Source organism: Pundamilia nyererei, unplaced genomic scaffold (genome assembly GCF_000239375.1).
Source record: "Pundamilia nyererei isolate P.nyererei 1_Seehausen unplaced genomic scaffold, PunNye1.0 scaffold00037, whole genome shotgun sequence".
Classification (NCBI taxonomy): Eukaryota; Metazoa; Chordata; class Actinopteri; order Cichliformes; family Cichlidae; genus Pundamilia; species Pundamilia nyererei.
Genome location: NW_005187438.1, coordinates 845,485 through 859,148, shown reverse-complemented (window position 1 = coordinate 859,148; position 13,664 = coordinate 845,485). Strand labels below are relative to the sequence as shown.

Here is a 13,664-nt window from a genome sequence, read left to right as displayed (position 1 = left end):
TAGTTCAAAAATGACACTAAGTTCTCACATATCTCAAAGGAAACTGTCACGAGGTTACGGAAAGGAAGGAAGGAGAATTTTTGACAACTCAGGAAAAGAGAAACTCTGTTATCAGAGAATCCAACGGTTCTCACATTAATCCCCTTACCAGTGTGTCCAGCAGACAGCCTACAAAGTAATCTGTTCTTATTCTTTCTAGCTCGAGAGATGATCCAACATAACTCCTTTCCTTTAAGATTTCCATGACCAAAGTCAAATTCCCTCCATCCATAACTTATCCAGGAGAATTCACCCAGCTTTTACGACTGCCACGCAGACACTTCCGGATCACTTCACCCAGTTAGGAACCTTCCAAAGCGAAATTGACTATTAGACTGCAAAGCCAATTCAGAAGTGTGCCTTAAGCCTGCATTCTCTGAACCTAATCTCCACCTGCAGAAGATTCTGTTAACTAGTCCACAGTGGAGAGCAGGAGCAGGAGGAGGACGACTGACACCAGCTGCAGTGCTGGAGTTGAAGTGCATCCAACCATGGGACGAGATCCTCTCTAAGGAAGCAGCTGAATGATCTAGAAGACTGCTACAGTAACAACCTGGCAAAAGACCCAGGCGACGGGGCACTGGATCTCAAACTGTGGGGTGGTGCAGCCACTCTCAAAAAAATCATAATCATGATTATTTTGGTTAAATGTCCCTTTATACAACTTTTTTCCCCAACTGAAAACTTAAATTAAAAAAATCTAATTAAATGAAATAAAAAAGGTAAAGGTGGTGGAGCGTGGAAAGTTAGGGTTTAATCAGGGAGTGTGTTTGACTTTAAAGCCTCATATAAAGTCTCATAAAAGCAACCTCAAGTCCCAACCGGCCTGCCTCCATCACGAGATGTCAGTTTAATGCAAGCGGGCGGCAACAGCAGCCTCGGTTTAAGCGACATAAAACCCAGGCTGAGTAACGCTGTCACGTGTTACTGAAAGCCTGAGAGACGCGGAGCGATCCAGAGACACAAACAGCTTCGGTCAATTTTTTCAGTGTTTTCACAGAATCAGGAAATCCAGAGTCTGCGGAAAAACGCATCGCTGTACAGGAAACCCAAGGGAAAAAAGAAAACAACTTTTTCCAGATTATTTTGTTTTCATTTATATTGGAAGCGAAATTGAAATTAGAATCTATTTGCCCAGCTGGAGAAGGAGCAAAGGACAAGGTGTCCCTTAGTTTCTCAGATTCAGCCCTCAATTGTGTGGAGTAAACAAATTACTTTCTGAAAAAGGGTCTTTTGTGTAACAGTGTTATACATATATAAATATATATGACAAAGTAAATACGGACAAGCAAAAAGCTTTAAATGAGAATCCAGGAGTTCACAGGGTGGACAGTGAAATAAGACATGAATCAAATCTCCTTTTTCCCATGTGACAGCAGGGTTATGGCCTCACAGGTACCACAGACTACAAACACCAGGACTTCACAGTCCCCTGGGCCTCACTCTTGGCTGTGAAACCCTCGGATTAGGCTTTGTGCCAACAAACAAACCAAAAAAAAAGAGCCATCTTTCACTAAGGTACTTTGAACATGACATTCAAGACATCATTTGTTACAGAAGCAGCTTTACCGACGGCGAGAACATGTATAAGCTGCAGGGGGGTAAACATAATGATGATGTGGGAGGAGGCGGCTGCCGCATTCACAACAGATACAACAATTTAAAATGCTCAACATATAAAACTCCCAGCATTTCAGATTATATTATACATTATAATGCATCATGCCTCATCACCTCTGAAGGGAGCGGCAGATAAAAGTCTGGCTATTTCTGCAGCATCCCTGCAAATTGCATCTGGCCTGCTAGCGCCACACTTTGCATTTTAATTGGCCGTAACTCTATTATCCACAAACAAACAGCGGAGGTACTTACAGGGTGAGGTGGTTAAAGCCCACGGTCCTTAAGGTGAAGGCTCTGGCCAGCAGGCGCACATGTGTGAACAAAACTCCGATAGACTCCTCGAATTGGGTCAGTTTTTGGAGGACCGGCGACGTCTCAATCAGCTGCCTGTCTGTCTGCGGCTCCTGTACCTGGAAAAGGACAAAGATCGCAACAAAGGAGGTTTGCTGATGAGATATGGGGCCCTGAAAGAGCTCTGGTCATTATAGATATAACGAAAACAGACAGAATGCCAGCACTGGCTGAAATCTGTTGTTCCTGTTTAGGATGATGGCTGTGGCAACAATAAACAAGACGTCTATTTATCAGTGAGTTCCAGCACTTGGTCTGTTTTGACCCTTCCAAGGCTACGTACGTGTGCCAGATCACTTTTCAATATTTGTACCCGACACACTCCTACTCATCTTTTATAGATCTGAGACTAGCCAGAGCCAACATTTAGTGAGTAGCAATTTTTCAGTGTTTACTTTTTGGCGAGTCCTTAGACCAGGTAAAGAGAGAGCTTAGTGCTAGAGCGCACGGTGATTATGCTAAATTACAGACTGCTTCCAGGGTGCTAACAGTTTGGGAAAGACCCTCCTTTGCTTCTACATAATAACATATCCTCAAACACAAAACCACAGTCTGTGTGTTTTTGTTGTTTTTCTTTCAGTGTTTTGATTGAAGAGGAAGAACCTGAATCCCCTGCACACACCCCTGACCTAAACTCTGTCAGTGCTGCACCTCACTGTTGCTCTAGCAAACGGGAAATTCTCTCGCACTGACATCACTCAGAGTTAGGGTGACTGTGTTTAATGTGAACGTGCACCACTGTAGCAGGATATACACTCAGCAGCCAACCAGGTTCAACTCCTGTCTTCTAACGCTGCTAACGTGGTCTGATAGGATTATCGTCGTCGAGAGGGTAGGGTTGGGGTTTTGCCCGCAGTGCACCCTGCTTCATAAGATCACGAAGCTGAAATCATCTCAAACTGGTTTCTTGAACACAACGATGTATTCAAATGCCCTCCACAGTCACCGGAGCTTAATCCAGGAGTGCATCACCTGTGGGATGTGGTGGAGCAGACGTATGACATCATGGATAGAAATGACTCTGGTTAAATCTAATATCAGGCAAAAAACCTGATATTAGGAAGGTGTCCCTAACAAAGTGGCCAGTGAGTGTATTTGACAGAAAAAACAAGCGGTATAGCTCTATTGGCAGTTTTGTATTCAACTTGTTTAAGTAGAAATAATGTTCAGTATTTTTAGTGTTATTACATTTTTTGAGTAATGTTTTGTTTTGTTGTACTTTATTTATATTTTTGCTTATTTTTATCCAGCACTTTCTTACCTTTTCAGTTACTTATGTATTATATTTATCTTTTTTTACAAGGTATTTTATTACCACTGTTGACCTGTTTTATTTTTTGATACTTCATTTACTCCATTTAAATCATAATTTTGACGCACTGTATTCATTTTATTGAGCTGTTCTTTATTTAACTCACTTCATTTCGGGTTATTTTTAACGTTTTGGCTAATGTACTGCAGGAATTTCCCAACTTCTGGGCATAAATACGTAAAGAAATAAATATGAAATTTTCTGAATAAAATTTGATACGTAGTTATGAATAATGTGCTCGCGTTTGATGCGCCTAATCGCTTCCGCTGTTAAATCTACTCTTTTGCCCTTGCATATACGTTTTGTAATTCATTTTAAAAATGTGCTCTTTGCTTTGGGATATTTCACAGCCCTGAATATGTATCTAGTAACAGCCAGCAAGACCACTTCAAGGATGCTTGAATAACACACCAAAGAGAAACTTGCTCAATGAAGTCGTTCTGCATAAGAGTGTCAGATAAATTCAGTAAATGAGATGAACCTCTGCAGTATGCGCTGCTTTAGGGCCTGTTTAGAGTGTGTGTTTTTCCTCCGACTCAAAACAAACTCAGATGATCTGGAGCAGATGGAATCTCTTAGTCATTAAGTTTTAAGTCAAACAGCTCCCTTTCCCCACCACTCTCTGTAAATCTGATGATTCCCACAGTCAATTAATATCTCTGGTGACTCAGTGGTACTGTAAATGCGCTGGCTTGTTATGTGAGCCTACTTGTGCCTGTGATGAGACTTGAAAGAGCGGTTTTCAGTTGTGTAAATCGCTATAGATTATGCTTTTAACATTAGCTCCAGGGCTTGGTGAGTTCAGAGGTAGATGGGTCCACGGCTCTCTTTAGCTACAGCATTTCCTCTTGTCTGTGCTCATTACAAAGAACATATGAAGAAAGAAGAGGAAGAAATGATATGCAAAGAAAATGTGTACACGCATGTTTGTTAAATCAACAGATATCCTTATGGGTGCATTAATTAGGCTGCTAGAATGAACTAATTGGTCTCTGCGTGGTGCAACTGTTAGCTTGACCAAGACATCTTTTCCACAGAAAACAGAAACATTGAGACGTGGACACTCAAAGGGAACGCATGCACATTTACTTGACCTTGTTAGTTTGCTGTATTTTACACTACGAAGTACCCTGAAAATAAGAATAAAGAATACACGCAAGGCTCTCAGAGGCAAGATAGCCACTTTCTTCATTTTCCAGCACTTTCTTTTGTCTGCGTTTTCGTGATGGAATGACAAGTAAACAGCGCTCTCAAAGTCTCCCATGTCGAGCCGCTGCACAGAGCAGAGATGTATTTTTAAACTCAGTATTTTAATTGGAGTGCTGCCGGTAATGTCATGGTTCCATCTTCCAGTGTGTCCTAAGAAACATTTCACTCCTGCCTTTTTTGCTCGTTCTGTTAATTAACGAAAGGCGTGTAAATGTCATGCATCGCAACTAACGACATCTGACGAGTTCAGCACTCATAGGCGCGAGCTTATCCTTCAGGGGAAATGGCCAGCAGCAAGGCTTCAAACGAAGTGAAGAGGAGACAGAAAAAAAGAAGAATCAACAGCAGTTTTGAAAAAAGATGGGGGGAAAAAAAACATGTTTGAAATGGCTTCAAAGCATCACTTTCAGCTCAGTCCAGACAGAAAGCAGAATCAGAGCCCAGGTCTTCTGAGGCCAAAATAAATAAATAAAATAAAATTAAAAAATCCAGACTCTCATGTATCTCCTCAATAAACTAAAGGAGGAATTTGGCAATCCAAACTCAGTGTAAATGATGTTCTGGTAAATTATTCTGGAGAGCTGGGGGTGATGATGTGCTGGTGTGAATCAAGGAAAAAGGAAGAAGCGCAGAGTGATCCGCAGTATTCTGTAGGGTGAGGCTGCTGCAGGGTAGTGTATGCGTCTATGACAAAGATCTGTGTACGCACAATTACACACACCACCTCCAGCTGCCATCACCGTCGCCTCAAACCTCATTAAGGTAGCTTCTCTCATCTCTGCCCTGTCATCCCTCTCTTGGTCGGGGGGGGGAGGCTGGCACACCTTGTTACCTTTCAACAGCAGATTTAGGCAATAGAGGCTCAGTTAGAAGCAGAGAGCACGAACATGTCTGTGTAGATACTCAGTCACTCAGGTCATGACGGTCGTGTGCTTCGGTCAAAGGCGACAGGACTTCTTTTAGGTTCTTGAAGACATTTTAACTTTCATCCAAGAGGCTTCATCAGTGCTGATGAGAAGTTAATTTAACCCCTAGTGGGGCTGTCACCTCAGAGGTGGCACCAACACGCCTGGACTGGCCTACGACACCAAAATAGATTTAAATCTCAAGGGACGTCCTGGTTAAATAAAGGTTTAATTAAACCTTTATTTAAAGACCCAAAAAATATATTTTAAAAATCCAAATAAAAGTCATTAAACTCGTATTTCTTGGCAGCATTTTTTAAGCAATGGCCGTGAATTTCTCATCCATGCTTCCTTCCTTTTCTCATGGCCTGCTTTCAAATATTGGTCTTCTGTTAGGCTCAAAATTAGCTTGTTTTCTCCCCTTCTTCTTTCACTCGAGCCATAGTCCATGTCTCAGGGTAAAAAACATTTATCAACTCCATTATCGCAGCCCAAGCATTTATTTATTTAAATCAATGTTTTTCCAAAGAAAATGCTTTGGAAATGAGGCCTCACAGCAGGAGCGTTCTCCAGATAAGTTAATGCTATCTATGTCAGCACAGGTCACTCTTGCAAAGATGTGCCTTTTCTTCGGCTTCTGATTCTGACACTTCTTTTCCAGTTTCTTCTGATGGAAATTCTCCTACTTTCTGCCTTTAGGAGTGCATACCTTTCTCTTAGAATATCACTCGTTTCTCCATGATCCACTTCAAGGTCTACAGACCAATCGGCAACCTCCAATCGCTAGGGAACAATGAGTATTTCCCAACAGCTTGGCTGGAGGTTCCTGGCCATGTCTAGGTGAGATTGCTGCGGTCACATGTTGTTTGTATTGAACTGCGTAACTGGAGCTTGAGCGGCTGCTTCACAGTTCCTGCCAGCAACCTGCAACAACCGCTCGTCAACATTTGTCCCTGGGGAGCACTCTTTGATGGGGGTTGCCAACAGGTCTCTCGGCATGGGCGATTGTAGCTTTAAATGCACGCGGTGATATAAACTTTTCCTCAGGGTGAGAACTTTCTGCACATATTTGAGAATGAGGCCTAATCTTCCAATTCCAAGATTATATGCTTAAATACATAAACAATTAAAGGGTAAATACAGCTTAGATCACATCATGGTTCAGGGTGCTTTCAAGCTACCGAGAGGCTGACACAATTTAGTCAGGTCTTATCCCACTGGCAGAGGACCACCCAGAGGAAACCTCTGCAATGCACAGTGTGTGGTAATGAGGCTGTATGACTACTCAAGCACACTGTGGAGGAACCAACCGAACCACAGAGCCATAGCAGGACTGACCCAAGAGCTCCACCCTGCCCACATTAACTGCTGCCACCGCCTGTGCAGCTCACCAGGAAAACAGGCTGCTGGGTACACAGTGGGTTTAGTCTGAGCACTGAACAAGATCAACAAAAAACATCCAGGCTCTCTGTGGATCTTGGGGATAACAAATACAGGGTTGAGGAGGCTAAGATATATAAAAAAACAAAACAAAACCCAAACATATGTTGTAGGTAAACAAAAAAGCACAATGTTATTTTTGGGGGGGCAAAAGCAGGATGTGTAAAAATGTACATACGCAGCAAGATGAAGAGAATAAAGCGCTTAAAGACGACTCGGCATACACACAAAGAAACACTTTCTCCTCGCAAACACATCAGAGAGAAGGATGCCTGACGGTCCCTGGAGGCCCCATGTGATTCGGGACTGTAATCCTGTTATGGCATCTTTGATCTCTTCTTCCAAATCCTAATTTCAAACAAACACTGTTGACATGTTTAATGTTTCTGGGCAGATCATGCAAAGCAAAGAGCAGCAGAACGGAGAGAGTCTGAAGAGACGGATGATGGAGAAAGGATGAGGAGGGGGGGAAACGGGGGGATGATGTGGCAAAGAGAAAAGGCAAGAGAGACTGAGTAAGTGAAAAAGCGGATTAGGGTCTCGACCAAAATGGAGAGCATCGAGACAAGGGAACAGAACAATAGAAACTAGTGGAAGGCTACCGGGAGCCTTGTGACAGCCATAAAGAGCTCAGTCAGCCTCAGGCAAAATACCCAACAGCTTGCCCACCTCTGTTACCGACGCACACGAGAAGAAGAAGAAAAATAACACGCACATTTAGACGAGAAAACTTCAAAGATTCGCGAAGGCTTTTGTGTCTTGGGGGTGAGGTGAGTTTTAATGAGAGGCACCCAGACAAAATAAACATCAATAATAAAACATATCTCTCCTAACCTGCAGGGGGTGTGGTGGGTAGTTGAGCCAGACCTCCCGCAGATCCTGTGAAGACAAACAGAGAAGGGAACAGAGATGAAGCGTCAGGGGGAAGAAATTAGCGCATTTCCCCTTGGCATGAGGGTCATCCGGTTAATGAACATAATTCATTAACACTACAAATAAACACAGCGAATCATTAAAAGTAGCAAAAGAACCCAAAATGAATATTCAAAAATAGCGCATTCTTTATAGATGAAGGGTTATTTCGGCTTCAGATTGGTTGGTTTTGAACATTACAAAAGCTTCCCGGGCACAATATACTACCTCTCACACCGCTTTCCTTCACTGTGAATAGGAACCCAACCTTCAAACGATTTTTCTGCAACTACTTCTTTTGTTGCATTTTACCATGCATTTTCTGTAGCACTTGAACTTGAATATTTTTAAGCCTATGTGCACACGTGTATGTGTGGACTCTGTTAAGAGAAACAGAGTGTTGTAAACCACCTGATTTGGACAGATGTACAGAAAATGAGTCAGAGAGTGAGTTGTCTATAAAAGCCACTTGATTTCCAAAGCAGCGAGTGTGCCTAACGAGGAAGAGACTCCCTCTGAAACGTGACGCTGACAAATCAGTTCACATGTAGGAACTATTAGCGCTATTAGCATTATTAAGAGTAACCTCCAATGAAGTCAACGCAAAGTGGCAAAAACAGACAGTTCCTCTAGTGGCCACTAGAGGCTCTCTCCAAATGTGAGTCAACACACACATTAAAAAGACACGTTTACAACCTGCTACAAAATACAGTTTAAAGGTTCAATAACCCACCTTGTAAGAGCTCTGGGGATAATTATTTTTATTACTCATTTTTAGTCATTAAACTGGAGTGCTTCACTGTGTGTGTTTTGTGTGCGTTGTTGGAGCCTTTTGGAGTGTTTTAATGGACTACGTGAGTAATATTATCGCCTTCTATCTGGTGCAGATCAACCTAGAAGTTCTTGCTTCAGTTTTGGTGAAATTCTAGAGCTTTATTAGTGTTCTCCTTCAGCGTACTCCAATCTTTTTTGCGCCACGGACCAGTTTAATGTCAGACAATATTTTCATGGACCGGCCTTCAAAGTGTCGCGGATAAATACAACAAAATAAAGTGATAGGAGCACGGGAAAAGACCCAGGGAAACAGAGTTAACGATAAAAACCATGAAAACCTTTTCACACCTGAGCCTCAACTCTCACGGCCCGGTACCAAACGGTCCGTGGCCCGGGGGTTGGGACCGCTGTTCTACTTAATTAGTAATTAGCCTATATGTGTGACTGTGTGATCCACCCTTGCAATTTATGAAAGTCAGTCTTTCATCCATATAAAGCAACATCTGACTCTAAAACAATTAAAAATCACCAGATGCTAACACTGAACCTTCAAAATGTGGAGCCCAAAACCAATGGGTGTTGTCACAGAGGCTAATGGCACTAAAAAGATATTCATATGCGTTACTGGAACATAATTATTGATGCGTCTTTGTCACCGATTATTAATTATGTATGTCACTTTAATAATGCAACAGGAGACGAGTTTAATTACCTAAACACTGGTGGGTAGTTTTATCTCAATAACACACCATAGCAGACTACGAAAGTTTAATTTTAAACTTAACTGTAAAATAATAAGCAAGTAAAGCTTAAAAATAATGCATTGAGCAGCTTACGTCTCAACTTTTGTGCATATTTTGAGATGACAAGATAATGTGTACTAAGCATAGAAATGACAGGTCCTGTGAAAATGTACCATTTGACTTTCTCTTTTAGCCTTGACAGCTCACTCCGCTGACATCCAAAGATTGTGTTGTAGTTTCTCAACATTAAAATTAAATGTAACGCTCGACGATGATGCGTTGATAAGGCGGTGACTCTAGTAGCGCACCACACAAGGCTCTATGTAGGAAACTCCTTGTCCAAGTGCTTTCAGGTGCCATCAGTGAGCGATGGTGAAAGAAAATAGATAATTTTCAGGCCCAGAAGTCTGCATATCGACCTTACACAGTCAAGTAAGGTGGTGCTTGTAAAAAGGTGGGTTGTGATGTGGATTTGAGCAGAAGGTGAGGGGTGTTTGCGGGTGGAGTATTGGTGGGATTTAGCTTTTAGAGGAGCGTTTCCTCTGGAGACGCACACTAGCAGCGCTGGACTTTTGCCCGCCCTGCCTGTGGAGAGAAATATGTGCAAGATCAACATGTTTCCTCAACCCTACTCTGAGGTAACCACACAAGATCGAATAGTAGAGAGACCAAGGCTGAAATATACACAGTACAAAGAGAGAGAGAGAGAATAAGTCGTGGCTCTCAAGTTGTTGCCAAGGACAACGCCAGCCGGAGGCAGTTTTAGGCCTAGAGTCTAATGTTGGGTGAGTCATAGTGGTGATAGAGATGTGGAGAGGGCCTCTAAAGTACAGTATCACTCAGGTGTTTAAAAAGGTTCAAGGAGATAAACCTTTAAAATGCGGTGATGGCCCACGGGGGATGGGGGGGTGGGGTTGTGTGTGGTCAGCAGCATCGAATGGGCGCCTCATCTTCTCAACGCACCCAGCTGGCAACCCATCGCCTTGAGCAGCCGATGAAAAATTCATGAAAAGTGGTCAATACGTTTGAGTAAATGCTTCCTTTTGGTTGCTTGTCCTTTTTTTCTTAGCCTGCGAGCTGGGTGGAGGAGCACTAAGTACACAGCGCCTATCAAGTCGACACTGAGCTTGCTTCCGGATGCACGCGTCGTCGGTTGTTAAAAGAACGTCGATAGCGCCGGCTAATGGATTGATTGCTTTCACACTTCTTTTGCAGGTGCACAATTTGCTTTAAAACACATAAAAGTGATTCACCTAGGCCGACGCATGTAAAGCGGCATAGGGGAAATGAGAATGAAAAGGACAAGAAGGGAGAACATGACACTTGAAATAAATAAATACATACATAAAAACAAAGGGAGAAGTGAAGTACATGAGTCGGTTCGGCTTAAGATCGAGGCTTATGATTAAAATCCATCCACAAGGCGCTCGCTATCCGCCCACATGCTGTATATAGACCCGAACAGCTAATGTTTCAATTACAGCCATTCCAAAGACAAGTCAGACAATGATTAAGCCAGCATCGAGTGGGGATTTAAGAATAACAACAACATTTTTCCCCCCCTACACACAAACACACTCTCTCTCCCAGTGTAAGGAAGGTATAATTACTAGGGGCACAAATCATCATGTACAGCAGCTGAATCACAACCATTTGGAGGATATAACTGCTGCTACAAACAGAAGGGGGAAAACACATGCAAACATGTTTATTCGAATGTCACTGACCCACCTGTAATGACATTTGAAAATAGATGCAAAATAAAGGGCAATTTGGAAAAAATGCCTCTGATCTTCCTTTTGTTGGACTCAGCTTTAACCCAGTTTTCCCCAACCACGGTAACCCGCCTCTGCATCACCACCTGGATTCAACTAAGCAAACAGGCAAGCTCCATCATACGGTGATTATGTTTTAGCTAGTAGCAGGTTATTTACCACAAGAGGTCTCCCAGCGGGAGGCAACTTGTCTCCAAAGATTCGTGGTCTGACTGATGGCAATTGCATTGTGGTTAAAATCTCTTATAAAAGCAAGTCATTTTGTCATTTTGATTTAAAAATTTTGAAATTTTTGCATTTCTGGTCAGACTTTGAATGTAAGTACTTACATTTCTCTTTGATGTGAATTTCTGTATATGTAGACAGCAACAGACAGCAAACAGACAATATATCACTAACCAGCTTGACCCCAAAATCAATTTGAAGGGAGCAACTGATTAGCAGTTGCAAACCCGGTCCCTGCCTTAGAAGCAACGATTTCCTGGGCTATGAAACTGCAACTTCATTGCACATAGTTGAAGTAATTTTGGCCACGCCACGGTCTCCAACCACTATTTTCCCCAATGTGACTGTAGCATAACTGATAAATGGTATGCCGAATGTAATTGCTATAGAGTAAACGGCAAGCTGAGAGTAGGTCAGATCCTGTCTAAAATGAGTTCAACTGAATGCCATGAGAGGCGGTCTGATGAAGCAGCTTTTGAAACCATCTCTCAGGGATTTGGGGGTATGTCAAATGAAATTGGGAACCAATGCTTTAACCCACAGGGGAGTCGAGGCACAACCTCATTCTTGCACATACTCCGGCCTCACAAGCCAACCGTGAAGACTCAGCGTCACATCCCCCTTTACCCACACACACTCAAGCACACACAACCCCTGGGATTGTTGGCTGTCCATGATTGGGACATAATGGTGCTCTTCTCTGACAAGGTCCAGTGCTCGCTGACAAATTGGTCTCTAGCTACAGGCTGCCAATCAATCCATCAAAAGTAGTAGTGCAGCGGAGAGATCAATAAGAGATAGCGCCGTTGATCAATACTGATATAAAAGCAGCCCAAAGTCCAGAACAAAGGCTTCTGTCAGTGAGTGGTCAAGGTGATCTTCTAAATATGTGAACTAACGTCGATTCTTTTGGTGAAGTGTACCACGCAATTTATATTTGAGGTTAAGAGCACACCTTTTACAGTTCCTCTGAGTGTAGGCAGAACAGTGTATGTGAATAGAAAATGGCCCGTGAATGAGTGAATGCATTCATTCTCCAGGCTATTAGCAAAGCAAGGACACAGTAGAAGCATACACATTCTCATTCAAACACTGGCAATATTATGCTTAACTGGACAAACGGTTCAAATTGCACAACGAATGGAGAGGGACACTAGAGTGTCAAACAGGTAAAGAGAGCCAGAGTGAAAAGATAAATGAAGCGCAAGCTTGTGGTTCACATAACCTTTGTGTTTCTTCTTTTACAAAGAAACAAACAACAAAATAGCTTGAATTTAAATTATAGGTACAAAGGAACTGTTGCTGTAAGACACTGAGGTGGCCTTAACGTGGAGCGAGTTGGTCACCTGTATGATCATATAAACCCAGCACACTCTACTGGTACACAAAGAAATAGAAAAGCACCCACAGGGGGAAAAAAACCCTCAGAATGAGTCACATTTAAAAATCCACTAATAAACCTAATTTACTTTTTGCAAAAACACTCATTTTGGAATACATGCCAACAAAGCGGGGGAAAGGCTTGAAAAACTCAAACTGTTTTCCATCACTGCTTGAGTGTGTTGAAGTTGAGCTTCCCTAAAACCCTTTTTGGCACTGCACCCAGAAATGAGTAAAGTAAGAAGACTGTGGCAATGCCATGTCACCACAAGTTATTAATCTCTGCGCCACAGCGGCTGTCTTTGTTGTCACAGCAACCTTTTCTCAAATTTGGCTTTTGAGTGTGTGGTGGCTTCTGTGGTGGTGTTACTAAAAACCCAACAGATTAGCTGATGGGCCACTAGTGAGATAATTTTGGTGATTTTTGTTCCTTAAAAATAGTTTGTTGAAGCAGCAAGTTAAATATCTAAAGAAAAGTTTCATTCGTTAGTACCAGACTGGACTTCTTTTGCATTCAGAACTGCCCTAGTTCATGATGGCACAGATTCAGCAAGGTCGTAGAAACATTCCTCAGAGATTTAGCTTCATTAGCATGGCAGCATAAAAAAAATGTATCAGCTGTAAATCCATAATGACATCCCGTTCCATTGTTCAAGAAACCAGCTTGGAATGATTGGAGCTTTGTGACGTGGTGAGTCATCCAACAGAAGATGGGTACACTCGGGTTATAAAGGGATGGTTATACTCAGCAGCAATACCAAGGAAGGCTGTGGTTGTTTAAATTACATTCAGATGGTACTAAGGCAGTGGTCCCCAATCCCCGGGCCACGGAGTCGTGAGTTGTTTGGTACCGGGCCACGAGAGTCGATGATTGGGTGTGAAATTTATGGTTTTCAGGGTTTTTATCACTATTTTTTAAAATCCTTTTTATCGTTAACTCGGTTTCCCTGGGTTTGTTCCCGTGTGTTATGAATAAATC

General features: G+C 42.4%; 1 protein-coding gene across 4 annotated transcripts in view; it reads right to left on the bottom strand.

The window, feature by feature from the left end:
- drosha (drosha ribonuclease III) overlaps nucleotides 1-13,664 on the bottom strand; it is a 136,954-nt gene that overhangs the window by 34,248 nt on the left and 89,042 nt on the right. For all 4 annotated transcript variants that reach the window (XM_005730412.1, XM_005730411.1, XM_005730414.1 and 1 more), the window contains 2 exons: nucleotides 7,711-7,755; nucleotides 1,912-2,069 (listed from right to left, as the gene is read on the bottom strand). In XM_005730412.1, coding sequence (XP_005730469.1) covers nucleotides 1,912-2,069; nucleotides 7,711-7,755 — 203 coding nt within the window. The remainder of the gene's footprint in view (nucleotides 1-1,911; nucleotides 2,070-7,710; nucleotides 7,756-13,664) is intronic.